Source organism: Suncus etruscus, chromosome 18 (genome assembly GCF_024139225.1).
Source record: "Suncus etruscus isolate mSunEtr1 chromosome 18, mSunEtr1.pri.cur, whole genome shotgun sequence".
Taxonomy (NCBI): Eukaryota; Metazoa; Chordata; class Mammalia; order Eulipotyphla; family Soricidae; genus Suncus; species Suncus etruscus.
The window spans coordinates 24,284,815-24,303,051 of record NC_064865.1 but is presented as its reverse complement, the minus strand read 5'-3'; the positions used below and the strand labels follow the sequence as shown (position 1 = coordinate 24,303,051).

General features: G+C 41.4%; 1 protein-coding gene across 1 annotated transcript in view; it reads right to left on the bottom strand.

Moving 5' to 3' along the window:
- Positions 1–18,237, bottom strand: part of SYNE1 (spectrin repeat containing nuclear envelope protein 1) — a 578,994-nt gene that overhangs the window by 207,682 nt on the left and 353,075 nt on the right. Inside the window, exons 88-93 of the mRNA XM_049765309.1 lie at positions 13,488–13,673; positions 12,640–12,762; positions 11,770–11,952; positions 10,485–10,628; positions 5,382–5,576; positions 3,884–4,024 (exon numbers count right to left, since the gene is read on the bottom strand). Coding sequence (XP_049621266.1) covers positions 3,884–4,024; positions 5,382–5,576; positions 10,485–10,628; positions 11,770–11,952; positions 12,640–12,762; positions 13,488–13,673 — 972 coding nt within the window. The remainder of the gene's footprint in view (positions 1–3,883; positions 4,025–5,381; positions 5,577–10,484; positions 10,629–11,769; positions 11,953–12,639; positions 12,763–13,487; positions 13,674–18,237) is intronic.

Genomic DNA, 18,237 nt, shown 5'->3' with positions numbered 1-18,237 from the left:
AATTCTCTTGAATAGGAATCAAATAAACACAAAGAAATTATTTTATAATTGTTCATATTTCTGTTTACTTACTCATCTAATGATTGGTCTATTTGTGAGCCAAAGCCGCACGCTACAGATGAAATTAGAATTTTTCCCACGGCACACCAAACAATATCTCACAGCATACTAGTGTGCTGTGGCAAAACAATATCTCACAGCATACTAGTGTGCTGTGGCAAAGTGGTTAAAAAACACTGATCTATATGATGTACCTACTGCACATGTAGGTAATATGGAAAGATAAGTGACAAAATGATAGAATCTCTGTAGGCTACAACTCCACAATGTAACCATGTTAAGGCGACATGTTAAAGCTATACAACAACAATAACCACCTCTCCATCCAAGATTTATTTGTCAGCACTTGTAAGTTAAAAAGATCTGAAATATATCTCTTTCAGCAGAGTAGTAATCTATTAAAGGATAGCATTCCTCTAATCAATGCAAGCCCATAAGCAATGAGTAAGCAAAGGTAGTTGATACAGTAAGAAATCATCCTAAGTGAGAAACAGGCCTCCTATTGATGATGGGCCTTTTTTATGAGTCATTATCCACTAGATGTGTAAGGAAACATATGGAAAACTACCATTTATGTTTCATCTATCACACACAGTTTGGTGACTCGAGCTAGATGGTTCCCATAGCAAAAGAGAAAATAAAGGACTAAACTCTGGACTCTTCACCTATTCCACCCATCATTCTTGTCAAACTTCTCCTTATCCTCTCTCCTGAGAAAGCTTGAGCCAACTTCTGAGAGAATCCAGAAGCCTGCCACAAATCGCACAGCTGCCTTATTCCTACTCTCATGTAAACTAAACTGTGATCACATTTCAGCTAATCGCTACTGTCACAGAGGAAACACAAGGACTTGTGGGGGAAACCCATTAGTTATATAATGGAGATCTACTTTCAGAAACAGGCAGCTCCGAATCATTTTTTTTAAACAGCTGCAGTGCTATAGAGCAGTTTTCCCTGGCTTTTTCTTTCAACAGCTGAGTGCATTCTCTACTATGATTGGGTCTGCTAATGGGAACTTATAGGCATTCTAGCAAGTCTACCCCCATTCAAGAGAACATTGATAAACTCACCCAAGGCCTGGCCATCCTCTCTGTCTTACATGAATTTCAAACTGCATGAAGCCCTACCACTGGGATTGATTTGTGGACACATCAAGCTTGGTAAAAGCTTCCTGTGAGGAGATTATTGGGCACAAACTAAATCAAGGTCGTTTTTCCCTAATTGGCAGTCTCAATTATAATAGGTTTACTTAGCAGTGTGATTTAATGACTGTTTTCTGGTGACTGGCATGAGCAAGACATTTAAATGGGATTCAAACAAAGCATAACATATTCAGGAATTTAGGTAATGGAGGGCTGATAATGACAACTAAATAGTAATATCTGCTCAAGGCATCGGCCTTGGGGTGCTGTGTCCCAAGGAGCAAACTTCTTAATAAGTTTGTTACTAAGACTGAGAATGTTAGGGCAGGAGAGTATTTGCTTCGCAGATAGCCAATACAGGTTCAATCCCTATCACCAAATATGGTCCCCTGAGCACTTCTATGAGTGATCTCTGAACACAGAACCAGCAGAAAGTTCTGTGCAGATGTAGCCTCAAAACCAACCAATTAATCAACCAACCAAACAAACAAAACACAAAATTGTAGGCACTAGGTAAGTCTTCAAACCATGTATGGTGTGTGCGTATATGTGTGTGTTCATGCTTGCATGCATATCTGTGTTTGTGTGTGTGTGTGTACACTCTTTTTGTTTTGGGACCATGCTGGCAGTGCTTAGGGATTAATTCTGGTTGTGCTCAGGATACCATTTGGGATTCAGGGGACTGAACCTGGGTCAGCTGCCTACCAAGCAATCACCCTCGCCACTTTACTATCACTCCAGTTCCACATCTTGTGCTTCGTACGTTTTGTGTTTACTGTTTGATTTGAACATTTTATAACATGGTGCATGTGGTGCAGGATAAAATAATCTAATATATTCAACAGCTGACTATTTCTATATTCCTTGTATCCAAATGACATTTCCGAACTTAGGAGGAAAAAAAATGAAAAAATGAACTCCAAAGGATAAACAATTTATGCGTCTTTAAAAGCAGAATGTGAAAGGCAAGCTCTTAAGTCGCCTAGAATTTTCTAAAAATATATAATAATAAAAACAATTTCTAATTGACATTGGTGTGTTAGTCTAGTCCATGCCTAAAAACTGAACTATCAAGAACTTGGTAGATCTTGATTCTTTTATCTAAAACAAATCATTTTTAAAAAATAGCAATAGATCTAATAAAATTATTTCTTCTCATGGTGCTAGTTATTATTTGTTCCATAACTATCTTCCTTGTGTGATAAGGCTCTCTAGGGTTTCGATCCCTTCTGCCATGTTTTGTTTTATCTGTTCTGTTCTGGTTTTTTCTTTGTTTGTTTTGTTTTTTATTTTGCTACACTGAGCAGCATTAAGGGGTTACTTCTGCCTTTGTATTACTCCCGGCAGGCTTGGAGAACCCTATGGGATGCCAGGGATTGAACCTGGGTCAACCACATGCAAGACAAATGCTCTCCTTGCTGTGTTATCTCTCAGGCTTTCCTTCTGCCCTGTTCTTTGGCACCCAACATCACATCTGCAGCCGACAGCTACTTGGAAAAAATATCTGACAAATGGATGCAGCAATAACTTCCTTGAAGCAATAAATTTTTTCACCAAGGAAACATTATGACAAAGCTTTTATACATGTTATTTCTCTCCCTTGAGTGTGGACAGTTTTTTGTTATTACAATATTCCTAAATTGTAATGTTTCTATTTTGAAATAAAAATATGCTTAACTGAGAATAGAGTTTAAAGAACACTTGCATTTTTCTTGTTAAAATATTGACTTCTTTGAAATCCCCCCATTTTTTTTGCCATGTTGGTGATTGAACTCAGGTCTTATGCACACAAAGCACCTATTTTAGCACTTTATTTTAGCTAAAATTAAAAATTACTTTTGCTGAAACTTTGTTTTTGCTAAAAAAATTAAGTACTACTGAACATACATTGATTTTTTTGGTTCACATGCAAGCAAAACTTAGATTTCTATTCTATATTTTTGTGAAAAGTTTTCAATAGTTTCATTTCATATGCTCTATACTTCATGTAACTAAGACATCTGAAAAAAGACAGTGTAATTCCTATAATACAGGAAATAAAAATCCAAGTCTTTATACATCTATATATACACCTACATATATATACCTATATACATACACGTATATAGAATACACCTTTATACACCTATTAGATATACACCCTTATACCCCTATATAGATATACATCTATCCTATAGAGATGATAGATAATATATATCATATATAAAATTTAGATAGCCCTTAAACTGATGGAGAATTTGTAAATAAAGTAAAAGTAATAACATGGTAAACCATTTTCCACTTGACAAATCGAAGTTGGTACGTGTCCAAAATATGTTCGATAAACATTCACAAGGAAAGAGCATCATGATATTTTTTGAGACACCAACATTTCCTTTTCTGCTCAGATGCAGGACTCCATTACAGACCCCTGGCAGCTATAGAAGCCACAAGTCAAAAAATGGGTCTTCCTCCACTAGACACCCATGGCCTAAATTTGGCGCATGTCCTTGCCAATGGCTCAAGAAAGGCAGTATGTTGAGCTGGCTGTGGTCATGGGGCACAAACACAGCATGTGCAGTTATCACACAACACAGTGTGCTGCTTAAATTCAAGTTTCCCCACCTAGAGTCTAGTGACAAGAGAATGGAGTTCTGCAGTGGCCCAGAGATCTTAGCTAGAGGAGTGCCAGTGGGTGGTACCTGATTAACAGAAGCTTCTGGATTAGCCACAGGTGAAGGGGAGCGACAGGCAGGTGGAGAAGAAATCTCACTGTTGCTTCCCTCCTCCCCAGACTCCTCATTGACAGGTGACAGCAGAGTGTGACAGCGACCTGCAGTCATCTGCCACATAAAATGATGCCCAAAGGACATTGAAATTCGTTAGCTTGGTTAACAAAAGGCCTGGGGGTGGGGGGTACAGGCCACAACAGAAATGACACAACAAAGGTTAGAATGATGGAGACATGGGGTGGGAGTGATAGCACAGTGGATAAGGCATTTGCCTTGCACGCGGCGGACCTGGGTTTGAACCGGGCATCCCATATGTTCCCCAATGCCTGCCAGGAGTAATTTCAAAGCACAGAGCCAGGAGTACCCCTTGAGTACTGCCGAATGTAGCCCAAAAACAAACAAAAATAATAAACAGAATGACCGAGACAAACTCTGGGTTGATATTTAGATGTGAGACACTCATCCAGGGAAAAAATAATTAAGTGGGGAACATCATCATGTCAAGCTAACAGACAGCGTGAGGAGGGGTGGATTGCTACCACACTTTATTATTGTGTAAAGGTGATTAATACTTGTCTGCATGGCGTCTTTTAATCAATAACTAGAAAAACCAAGAATTTAGGCAAATGAAGGTCGGAGGGTCTCTGAAGTTCAACTTTTATGGTTTGGCTATGATATGTCTTTCACAGTTCATTCTTGTTCCAAATACTTTCCTATAAAAAATACCCCAAAGTGAATAGAACAACACCCTCCCAAAGTTCAAGGGTCTCAGAAACTAGCCAAGGCTGTACGCAGATGTGGAAAATATGCAGTACCAGGAAACTTGAGAATTGCTAAAATAATGTAGAATGCATTTTTACATGCAAAGGAAAATAATATTGCAGAAGGGGGATACTGCGAAAGTAACTTAACGTATTTATTTTCTTCGATAGCCCAACTTTGGACTTTGCAATATCTTATTTCCCTATCAGTGATTTTTCCTATTATAGTAAACATGGCCAGGACAGAATCTACAAAGTGTAGTTAGCAATGGCTTTGGCTTGGGAGCCCCACCCCCCAGCTAGAGCAGGCAAGGGAGCGAGCAAACTGTAATGGCATTGTTTTTCATCTCTAGGCTCTCAGCATGGTCGCTGCAAAACAAATCAAAATCAAAACAAAAACAAAAAACTAGGTCCAGCCTGAGAGACCTTGGGCATGTGAAGTAATTCAATGATTCCGTGCGCGCCCTTTAGCGTCATTGCACTGTCACTGTTCCCTGTCCCGCGACTGGCCCTGGCCCGAGGTTGTCCAGAGCCTCCAGGCATGCCCAGGAGCCCATCTGCAAGCCTTCAAAAAGGGTCCCCTAAAGATAAGCCCAGGAGTTTAGTTATGCAGCCCGCATGCAGCCAGGGCGCAGCGCCCAGAGCGCGCGAGGCGGAGGCGGTGCCTGGCCGGCCGGGCCACCCCGGGCCCGGGACCCCCCGCTTACCATGACCACCGAAGGGTGGGTGGATGGCGCGGGGAGGAGCTCCCCGGCCAGGTCCTCTGCGCCCGGGGCCAGCCCCTCCACCTCGGTCACCGTCAGCAGCATGGTGGCGTGCTTGGCTTTCATCGTCAGCATCTTGCACTTGGAGTTGAGGGAGGCGATCTCGTCCTGGTAGCCCCTGATTTTCTGCGCCAGCTCCTGCGAAAACATCGCCCCCAGGCCCTGGTGTCAGTCAGCGAGCATCAGGAGGAAACGGCCCGAGGAGCTGGCATCTTCCTCCGGAGCCGGCCAATGAGCGCCCGGAGCCGGGCCCCGCCGCCAGGATGTGGCCCGGGCTGGAGGGGCCGCGCGCCGGAACACCCGCGGCCGGCTGGAGGACACCCCCGGGGACTCAGGGGCCCTCAGGACCACCGGCCACGGCCCCTGCAGAACCCCAAGAAGCTCAGATCTGCTAGGTGGCTCCTGCCTGCGGGAAACAGCAGTGCCCGGCAGCTGACAGCGTGCAGTTTGGAGAACCCCGCCTGCCAGCCTCACTAGCAGTCAGCCCAGGAACTGCTTCCTTCTTTCTAGGTGAACTAAAACTGGTGAAAGGGATGTTCTTTTATATATATAACTAAAACCCAATTAACAACGTGCTTGCAATCATGATGCTTCAATAAACATATTCATTTAAAAATAAATTTATAAAATGAGAATAAGTAACAAAATAAGATTCTGGACATTAATTCAGTTTCTCTTGTTATGCCCCAAGTGTTGCTGCCCTGTGCAATCAAATCCAATTTTCTTTTAATTACTTGTATATTTTGTCTGCGGGCCACTTTTGGCGATGCTCAGTCCTCTACCATGACTTTTTCAGTTCATCTATTGCTGGATGAATTGTGCTTGGGTTTTGAGCGAAAGAGAGAAGGTTTAAAAACGTTTTCTGGAAATATCTATGAAAGCACAAGGCTCTTACAATTTTTTATTTAAAAGTTTATCATCTAAAATGCTAATTCTAGGGTGTTTGTTATAGTCTCTTGATCAAAAGAGAGATGTAACCTGCCTGACAGGTAGAATGAGGAGCCAGGAGTAAGCACAAGTAGGTGTGGCTTCAAAACAAAAACAGAAAGAGGAAAGGAAGGCAGGAAGGCAGGAAGGAAGGCAGGCAGGAAGGAAGGAAGGAAGGAAGGAAGGAAGGAAGGAAGGAAGGAAGGAAGGAAGGAAGGAAGGAAGGAAATAAGGAAGTACAACAAAGGTTTAATTCCAAAATGTTATGCTAAAAGGGAAAGTTTCTCTACCTACACATTCCTTAGACTTGACACCTTTGCCTGGACAACAGACATTTAGTGTTTATACAGAACATACTACCTCCCATTTAGTGCCAGGATTTTTTAAGTGAGAGTATCTTGTTGATGTTCATATACACACACTTGGATCCATATGTATGCACATGTATCTATATCCCAAAAGTATATACTAAATGATGTGCGTGTACATTATTTTAATATTGTAATTTTCTTTTGTTCCCCTTCCAGCCCAAACTGAGAAGACCCTTCCTGATCTTCTTGACTTACTGCTATGTATAGGAATTTCCAAAGCAAATATGTACTTGAAAACAGTGTCCATTAGAACTGGAGTGATAGCATAGCGGGTAGGGCATTTGCCTTGCACACAGTCAACCCACGCTCAATCCCCAGTATCCCATATGGTGCCCGAGCCTGCCAGGAGTAATTTCTGAGCACAGAGCCAGACAGAGCCAGAAGTAACCCCTGTGTGCTGCCTGGTGTGGGCCAAAAACAAACAAAAAAAAACTGTTCATTGAATATATATACATATACACATGTATATATGCACTGAACTTTATTACTCTCCTGAGTATCTATAATTCTCATCTATAAAAATCTCTAATATGTATCATGTTTTTAAAATTTTAAAGTGACTTAATTATGAGTCATGGCTTTCTCTTCTAGAGCAGCCAATACTTAATTAAACCTACTGGGAACTTTAAAATAATAACAAAAAGAACTGCTTACTACATCAGGTCTGGTGCCTGACACATGGAAACTATAGAAATAATATTTACGTATAATTAGTTAACACATAGATCAGGAGATAGGGCCAGCTGGCTGGGCACAGAGAGACATGTGGCATGAGCAAGTCCACAACCTTCTGAACACATCTCACTTTGACACTGCGACAGTTTATACCAGGGGTCTCAAACTCAATTTACCTGGGGGCCGCAGGAGGCAAAGTCAGGGTGAGGCAGGGCCGCATAAGGGATTTCGCTTACTGAATATTCGCAATAAAAAATCGCTTTAGTAAGAAAAAAAATCGCATTAAACATTTGCATACCCCGAACGGAACTGCTCGGGGTATGCGAATGTTTAATGCGATTTTTTTCTTACTAATGCGATTTTTATTGCGATTATTCGGTAAGCGAATAATCGCGAATATTGCGATATTTGAAGGCCGGCCTCGGGCCACAAAATGTTGTATGGAGAGCTGCAAAAGGCCCGTGGGCCACGAGTTTGAGACCCTGGGTTTATACCTTCATCTCTCTATACCCTAAGACTGCAGTGATCTCTGCTGCAGAAAGCACATGAAGAGTAGTAGCCCTTATTTCTAAATTGGAACTATCTGCTTCATGAGGCATCAAACTCAGTGGCTTCTTTGATGCAAGCTCCATTCTGGATTCCATTGCCAGAGTCGGTTTGACTGGTAAGCTTGTGGTGGTCCGACCTGCCTCCTTATCCCCTGGCTTCTGCTTGGAGCAATGGCCCTCTAGAACCTTCTTCTGTAAACCTCATCTGCCTGGTTCCCTTTTCTGGCCTGTTGTGGCCTGCCAATCTATCACAGCAGAGATAGAGCTCACAATGTGCACTGATGAAAGGTGGTATACATTCTGCAACTGAAACTCAATCATGAAGAATTTTGTAACCATAGTGTTTAAATAAAATAATTATTTAAAAAAATCATCACAAATTCTTAGTCCCAGAAGAGCTTTAGTTTTCCCTGGGCACTTCCTGAAAAATGACTAGAAAAAAATCAGCAGAAAGGTCAATGGTTAAGTCCCAGGTTCAGTGTCGCCCTCTGCAGGCAGCAAGCCAAAGTTAGGAAAACTGCTGGTATCTTGAGTCCCTTCTTGAGTTTAAGAGTGGCAGGACCTTTTACTATTGCTAGTAGTAGTAGTAGTAGTAGTAGTAGTAGTAGTAGTAGTAGTATTTGAATATTTGATTATGTCATAACTCAAAGGAAAAACTAAGGCACAGGGGAATCAATGTTTTATTAAAGATGGCACAGTAGGACAAGAACTCCAGTTCACTGTGTCGCCTCACCTCTCCCCTTCCCCACGGTTCTCAATTTTGGTGTAGACAAAAATGTAGAAAAATATGTGAACACTTTCAAATGAATCAGTTATCAACTATTATGGGTTGAGTTAACTTTATTCAGTCAAAACTAGGCTCAGTTTCCATGATGAAAATTCCATCCCTAAACGAACTGAGTGAACATACAGGGGAAAAAAACCAACCTTCCAAATGGTCATGTGATCATCAAACAGGCATGCTCCACTCAGCATTTCCTTCCTGTGTTTGTCTGATGCAGACAATGACTCTCACTTAGGCAAATACCATTATGAATAGGACAGTATAGTATGGCAGCATGGTGGAAAGAACCAATGTCTAAACCAAAGTTGAGAACTGTGGGGAGGGGAAAGGTGAGGCAGCACAGTGAACTTGGGTGCTTGTCCCGCTATGCCATCTCTAACAAATCATTGATTCCCCTGTGACTAGGCTTTTTCTTTTAGCTGTGACATCATTAAAAAGTTCATGGGAAAAAAATCAAGGAATTGGAAGTCAAAGATACCAGATTAGAATCTGAATTTTATCAACAACTAGAAGAAGTTTACGAATATGCTTAAGGGGCTGTAACAATAGACAAAAGTAGTATATTTGCCTTGCATGTGACCAATCCAGGATGGACCTTGGTTCGATCCCTAGCGTCCCATATGGTCCCCGAAGCCAGGAGCAATTTCTGAGCACATAGCCAAGAGTAACCCCTGAGCATCACTGGGTGTGGCCCAAAATAAGAAAAAAAAAAGAATATGTTTAAAACTTAAGAATCATTATTCAAAAGTACAAAGGTAAAAATTCTAAAAGATCTAAATCCTCTCTGTTTATGACAGCATGCTTTCCAACAGAAAAGATATGGAAACAATAACAAACTCTGCCCAATGGCAAAGAAGTAGATGATGATGTATGTGATATGAATATGGAATGGCATGAATATGGTATGAATAATTTAATTTACAAGAGAAAATAAAAGCAGCCATATCAAAACCAAGACAGTCCCAGTGACAACAGAACAGTGGTTTTCAGTGGGGAAGGGAGTCAGTAAATTGGGTAAGAGGTCAATGGCATGGTGGTGTGGCTTGGGAGACTATATGAAGTGCCAGGGATACAATCCAGTTTGACCTCTTACAAAGAAAATACTCTACCTGGTCCTTTAAATTTTCTTATTTTTGATTGAAAAAAATCAGTCTCTGCTGTTGTGTGTTTGTCCATGAGGCCTGTCCATGAGCTCAAACACTCAGACTCTATGACCTTTGAGTGCAGGCCTCATAAAAAAGGGATGTCCTAAGATGTCAAAGGACTGAGGAAGGAAGCACATTTGGAAGTGGGCATGATGCTCGTGGACACAATCTGAAAGCCACAAAGTGAAGACAGGGCTCATGTTTTGATTTGTGTACAATGACCATATTTGAAAGAGCAAATGATTTTCTCCTTGTTATGAACAAGGTTATGAACAAGGAAATCAAAGTTGCAAAGCTTTGAACATGGGAGTTTCTTGGGGACTTTCAGGGCAGGAAAGAGATTGTGATTTAGCACATTCTGGGGAAATAAGATAGTTGATGGGACCTGGTGAATCTATGTTATCACCAGGATGTGAGAAGGGTTGGGAATTAAGAGGAAGATTCTGGCTACTGGGTCTTGAAAAGAGACTACCAAAAATTCATGTATTAGGGGCCAGGTAGGGAACCCATATCTTTCATTTACTGGAAACCAGTTCCATAGACTACTTGAGTTAAGGCCCTGTCGTTGGTAGTGTCCTAGTGAGTTTAGGTCTTACCTCATGCCGAGAAATCTGGGATTGCAACTCCTGGATATTACTGGTGGCTGCAGGATTCTCTTCAATCTCTCTGTGAGCACCTTCTATAAGTTCTTGGAGGTGCTGCATTTCTTGTTCATATTGTTCATACTGTACCACAGCCTCCTATAGAAAAAGATATAATCGTGTTGGTGTATTGGTGATAGAGATAGTGATTCTGTCCTGCCAGGCTATAAATTCCCAGTGTATCCTTAAAAGCTAGAAATGGGGAAGAGAGACCTCAAATGATGCAAAGGCTCCACTTGACTCATTATTTGTGACTTGAATTTAAGTGTTACTTCCTCTTTCTTCCTATTTTATACTGTCCTGAACAGCTCTCTCCAAATAGTCAGAACCATAGAAAAACAAATTTACTTTATTCAGTCAAAACTTTAGAATATTTACAGAAAGATTTAAGATTAATTAATCGGGATCTTGGATGGGAGATAGGTTTGGGCCATAGCTAGCGGTGCTCAGGGGTTATTCCTGGCTCTGCACTCAGAAATCATTCCTGGCAGTGCTTGGAGAACCATATGGGATACTGGGATAAAACCTAGGTTGGGCACATGCAAAGGTTACCATTATCTATTGGTTTGGCTCCTAAGCATGATTTCTATCTTTGGAAATTTACTCTAATAAGATACAATATAATATCAAATGCTAACCAGATTGCTTATGATTAATGAAACTTGCAAAACTAGATGCCATTTTAGAAGAAAAGATGAAAAGAAATGACAAAGTCAGCAGTACAATTTCTTCCTAGTTTTTTCTGCTGTTGTGCAAAATACTGAGTTACAGGGATGCCATTTGCAGGCAATAAAACACATTTCATGCATCAATAATCTGAAATAGGAAGCAGAATTTTCATAACACAGGCAATCAAATTATATTCCAAGGACAAGATGATTCTCAGGTTAATTGTAAGAGACAAAAATACATGAATAGAAGTTTTATCCTTATAGGTTTTCCTTAAAATTTTTTAAAAGAAAGAAGGAAAAAGAAACCTCACTCAAAGATAGTTTTCACCCAAGGCTATTTTTACAGCAAGTTTTCCCTAGGCTACAGTGAGGATCCAAACGAAAAGGCTTTCATCCCTTATGTTATATTTTATATAACCACAACAATCTGTCAGCTCTAACAGGGGGTGTATTGTGATGGCTGAGCCCACACAGAGCTAAGAAAAGAAGTGGATGACTCATGTGATATTGCTGTGCTAGGGAGCTCTGTTGATGTGGGGGGGGGCTGAGTTGAGGGGGCTGCCACTTGCCTGCATGATGTTGCATTGCTGGATGGCTGAGTGTTGCAGCCGGCTGGCCTCCTCCTGCAGGTGCAGGGCTGCATGGCAGAGGGGCAGGTTGGTGACCACGTCTTCGGGGATCCGCAGTGCACTCTGGCACAGCTGTACAGCCTGGACCTTGGGCTTGAGCGATTCCATCTCAGACAGCAAGTGCTGGAAAGTGTGGGCCCATATTTCAAAACTTGTGTATTTTATAGCATAGTTTATAGGTAAGAGATATCTACTGAATTGCAGCTCTGTTCCAAGTTAGAAACATTTCCCAAGGGATGTATATATCCATATATGTATACATTTTCTATAGATATATGGCATATAAGTATATATTTTCTTTACAGAAAACATATATAGTAGGCCAAATCTATTACTAAGACCATAAGAGAGTTCAGAAATAATTTTTCCTAACGGGCTTCTGTATTATATTTGTATTTTTTGAGCTCTTATCAGAGGGTGTTCAAAATTTACTCCTGGTTCTGTGCTCAGGAATCATTCCTGGTGATGCATTGCTGGGAATGGAAATTTGAGTAAAACGAAGTTTTACTGCCCTACAGTTTGTACTATTGTATTCCTGTAAAAATGTATTCCTTCTGGTCTTTGCCAGATTTCTCTGTTTTTTTTTTGTTTGTTTGTTTGTTTTGGGGGGCCACACCCAGCATTGCTCAGGGTTTACTCCTGGCTCTGCTACAGGAGTCACTCTTGGTTAGCTCAGGGTATCATACAGGATACCAGGGATCAATCCTAGGTCACAATCCTGCAAGGCAAGTGTCCCCCCTGCTGTACTATTGCTTTTTCAAAATGTGTGTTCCCACTCATTACCCCAGATTTTTTCATTTTTGTACTTACCTGTCGATGAGATAGTTGCTCCTTGAGACTAAGACGACCTACTTCTGGGGAAGTCAGGGTTGTCTGAGCTTGCTCTAAAGCAGCTTGTAAGTTTTTAAGCTCAATTTCAAAAATTTTCATATCCTAGGAAATAAGAGCAAGATACATGCCAGGAGAAAGATGCTTGAAGGGCAGAATTATAGATAAGAATACACTGGGCAGATAAGCACTATTCCTCTAAGCAAAGAACACTAGCCATGTTTGTATGTTTGGTGGGAGAAGAAACTTGGGGTCAGGCCTGATGCTGCTCAGGGCTGACTCCTTACTCTGTGTTAAGGGTAGACTTCTGTCAGGGCTCAGGAAACCATATATGGTGCTGGGGATTAATCCAGGGGTGCTATGTGAAAAGCAAATGCCTTACCCATTGGCATTCTCTCTTTGGACCCTTTAAATCTCATTTTATAGGGTCTAGAATTTTGTTTGTTTGTTTTGGGGCCATCCCAGGAGCAGTCAGAGTCAGGGTTTACTCATATTTTGCACTCAGAAATTATTCCTGGAAGACTCAGGTTGGGGAACCATCAGGGATTCCAGGTATGGAACCTGAGTCAACCTGGTGCAAGGCAAACACCCTACCTGCTGTGCTTTCCTTCTGGCCCCAATATCCAGAATTTTGTTGTAACTTTTTTTGAACCAAAGCACAGAAAATAACTGTTAAAATGTCATCTGGAATAACAATTACTATGATAAAAGTTTTATAAGGCATGCACTAGCACGTCTGGGCTATTTCTCTGATCCCACTTCTTTGTTTCCTAAGAGTCAATTTTTCAACTGAAATCATAATTTTCTTTTTATTTTCTTTTATTTTTTACCTTGGCAGCATCTTGGAGGCTCTGCAGGCGAGTTTTCAGCAACTGCAGTAACTCTCTGGTTTCTCGTCCTAGTTCTGCCACTTGCTGAGACAGTTTTTCTGTGTAGTACACGCTGGCAAGGTACTGGATTTTCTCAGCCATTGCTTCCAGGTCACCATGAATTTCCTCTGATTTTTCCAGCAGGGTCTAGAGTGATCAGTCAATATTAATGACACTGCTGGTCTGAGAGGTGTGGATGATCGATGGGGATGGGGTATGGTGTGAAGATGAAAGGAAGGAGGATATGTGGGGCACTGGTCTGTTAGGGGCACTCGGGCAGGATCTATGTTTAAATATCACCCTCCCATCCAGTAAGGTCTGGCACCCACTTACTGCTTCACCCATTTAACAAAGAAATTCAAGTTCAGTAATAGCTAAGAATTTGCCAAGACTTGGGGCCAGAGCAGTAACACAGTGGGTGGAGCATTTGCCTTGCACATGGCTGACCCAGGTTCAATCCCGGTATACCAGGTGGTCTCTTGAGTCCTCCAAGAGTGCAGAGCCAGGAATAAGCCCTGAGCACCACTGAGTGTGGGCAAAAAAAATTTGTTATGACCAAGTGGTACTGAGGTGTGCTGGGCAGTGAGAGATTCTATACACCTCCAGTTACATCCTGGTGAGGATCGGAACTTCCCAGAATGCGGCTCTACTTACAAGATGCTATTTGGCACTAAAGGTCTCAAGCTAAGAACTAAGTGTACCTGTTATCAGAATTGGAAAAAAAAATTAAACTAGAACCCTCCCAACCAACCACAATATTCCTGATTACTTGATTAGGATGCTGAGGGGTCAAAGCTGCTTAGGACAGCAGGAGGAAAGAACTATCTCTGCCAATGCAGGATGACATTATATTAATGCCAAAGGACATAGGACCACATAGTGGGAAGAGCTGCAAAGAAAGGGAATGAAACAAAAAGATTCAGGGAGGAGATAAAAGGGGGCCAGTGGGAAGAAAGCTTCCTGAAAGAAGCCAATCTGGGCACTGACAGCAATATTTTTGTCCTTCAACATATGGTAAGGGAAAGATATTTCATGCTGATAAAACAGCATCAGCTAAGGCTCAGAGGAGGGTTAAGGCCCAAACTTGCATCTATTATGTGTGATATGGAAAGGAAGAAATATGAGAGGGGAAACTGACTCTAAAGTGACTTGATTTTTAAAAATTCTTTGCATTTTTGTCTTCAAATAAAATAGAAAAAAAAAGAAAAATATTAAGTACATGTGGCTTCTCTTAATGAACAATTTATAATCTATAAATCTTAGGAGATATTGCAAGCAACAAAAAAGAAATAAACTAGAAGTCCAAGTGCTAGCACAGTGGGTTTACCTTGCACACAGTTGACCCGAATTTGACCCTCAGAATCCCATAGGGTCCCCTGAGCACTGTTAGGAGTCATTCCTGAGTGCAGGACCAATAACAATTTCTGAGCACCACTGGATGTGGCACAAAACAAAACAAAAAAGAAAATGAAAGAAACTACTCCAATAATCACATCCCCGGAAACAAATTTTAATAAGAGAAAAACAATCTTTGGTGACAGAGATCATATCAATTTACAATTTTTTACTTTTCATGTTTACTAGACATAGGCAGGCATTGCTCTCTCTCTCTCTCTCTCTCTCTCTCTCTCTCTCTCTCTCTCTCGCTTGTTTTGGAGTCATAGCTGGCTATTCTCTGGTGGGGGTTGGGTAACATATGGGGAATGCCACGAATCAAACCTGGGCCAGGTGTGTGCAAGGCAAGTAAGTGCTTTAAAAGCTATGCTTTTCTCATTGGATCATCTGCATTATTTGGGAACTAGCCAGGCAGTTTTGGTTCAGGGAAATAGTTTAGCTCTTAGAGCACTCATGTGCCTTGCTAACAGTCTGGTTTGATCTTGACACTGCATATGCCCCTACGTTCAGCTCTATCACAAGTGATCCCTAAGTCAGAAGTTTGCCCTGGGCAAACCTTTTCCCTCTAAAAAACACCCCTCCCCAACAGGCAGCTTTGATCCCAAGGCAGGAACACCCCAAAGCAAGATTATAGAGACATTTATCCTGGTCATCTATGGGAGATAATGAAAGCAGCACTCAGCAGTCTGGCTTTTTGGGTCCATCTGTGCTCACAGTCACCCATGGCCATAACATCCTTGGAACCATCCTTGGTGATTTGTCCCCCCCCCCCCAATAACCCTCCAGTCTCCAAATCTACCTCAGTAACATTCCTAGACTTCATCTTCTCTCAAACTCCCAGTACCACCTCCTTTTCTCTACCTTTCTCCAGGGGCACAGAAACCCTCTCTTGTATTGCCTTTCCTCCCTCAGTATGTTCGCCAGGCTGCCATATCACTTGGCTGAAAGTACATGGCTAAATTTGTCACTCTCCACCAGAATGACTGAAGGGTTAAATTCAAGTTCCAGCAAGATTTATTTTCTTCTTATCTCTCCTCTCTCTGCTTCTTCCGAACTATCCTCCTAATTTCCTACCTGCATGTGCTCTTCAGGGCACCAAACAGACACCCCTCACGCCCACTATTGAGATTTCAACATAAACTTTTGTCTGAAATACAGTTTGCAGGTGGGCTGTGTGTTTTTGAGGACACGTCTAAGAATCAGTTTTCCTGAGAAACCTCCCTTAACCTTCCTGTCAAACTCAGAGGAGTATGGGTGGGAAACTCTCCTGGGTCTCCCAATCTATGCACTTAAATATCAGATTGCAATTATCCAGATTAGACTCCCTGTCTGTCTCTTTACTTATCAACTCACTGGCAAGGGAATGTCGTGTGGGAGTAGGAAGTTTATTCCTTGTCTAACAAAACCCTGAACTTTGGGGACTAAGGCAAGAGACAAGGAAGTTGATCCTGCACTAAGCCATGAAACAATAATTCCCAGTGCCACTGGCTTTTGGACTCTCCAGTGCCATGGCCAAGTGTGTATAACTAGTTAGTACCCAACCCAGAAATTCAGCAAACACCAGAACCAAGTGCAAGAACTCTTTGGGCAGCAGCATAGACAGTGAGTGCTACTCTGGTTTTTGCAACCTTATCTTGTTGGCAACAAAGGTCAAGGAAGAAGGGAAAAGAAATCTGGGGATAAATTTATAATTGCTCTTTGAAGAAATAAATGAGTGAGTGTAGGAGCACTATTTTTTTTGGGGGGGGGTCACACCCTGTGACACTCAAGAGTTACTCCTGGCAACGCGCTCAGAAATTGCTCCTGACTTGGGGGCCATATGTGAACCAGGGGATCGAACCATGGTCTATCCTAGGTTAGCGCATGCAAGGCAAATGCCCTACCGCTTGCAACTGCTCTGGCCCCTTAGGATCACTATTTTATAGAAAAGCTTCATCACACTTTTCATGGATTAATTTTTTGGGGGGGTCACACTGAACATTCTTGGGGATTACTCCTAACATTGTTCTTGGCTGCTTGGTTAAACCATGTGTTGCAGGGAGGGGATCGAATGCAGGGTTGGTGCATGCAGAGCCTGTACTCCATACCTTATACCTATCTCCCTGGCCCCATGATCATTTTATTATTTTATTTTATTTTATTTTTGGTTATTAGACCACTTCTGGTGGTGTTCAGGGCTTATTCCTGCATTTGTGCTCAGAGATCACTCCTAATGGGACTCTGATGCTGAGGACAAATTCTGAATCAGTCATTGGCAAGTCAAACACTCTAGTCCCCTCATCCCAGGATTATTTTAAATATTATATAATGCAACCTAGCCAACATTTTACTGAGAAGTATTATTTTGACACTGAAGTTTCCTTTAGAATTTTACTATACTTACTCATATGGCATACAATATTCTGTCTAATTTACATCATTTTGAAAATGATAATACATGGTACTATCTACTTTTAGAGGTTTTTTCCCCATATTACTTAGCTTTTGAGTTTAATAGCCTTCTTAAACATAACTTTTTAAGGATTTACTTACTAGATAGTTAAAATGTTTATACTTTTAAATTTGCATTTCTAAATTCCTTATAACAGATGAATAAACTTTCCTTGCTTCCAACCATTGCAACATAAATCTTTTCCATTAATTATATGAGTATACCCTCAAGCAGAAGAGTGGAGTTGTTTAAGAAAGAAAAAAATCAGAATTAATGAAAGAACCAAATATAGGAATACAATTAGGAGCCCGTTATAACTATCCAAGAAAGAGGAAAAGGAGCTTAAGCCATAATCCTGTCAAGTGAAAAAGGAATGAGTGGGAGAGGGGGCATAATAAGATGTAAGTGTTTATAAATCAGAATAGAAGAAACCCTTAATTATTTTTACTTGAGGATATTTTTCTTATAAGTTTCATAAAAGTTACTTTGCATTTTACTCAAGGCATTGGGCAATTAGCTCTAGCTGAATCTAATTTGGTCCCAAGATACAAAAAGATGAAATAATTTCCTGAGTGCTATGGCTGAGAGCCCTGCAGGGGAAATGAAGTCATGCAACTGCCATGTGACCAGGAGCAAGGCTGGGTCTCAGAGGCCAGAGGTTTACTCCCTGTGGGAGGGCAGATGAGAATCTGGCAGCTAGCTAAGAAGGCATCCTAAGAGCTGGACCTGAGGCCCTTCTGCCTGCGGTGTGCGTGGTGCTCATCCATGCCACCTCATTCATTCCTCAAAATAATTTTGTACTATAATTCTCATTTACACTTGCTGACTAACGAGAACATAGCCTTCAGGCAAGCTACATTATTTGCTCCAAAGCACATTCCACTA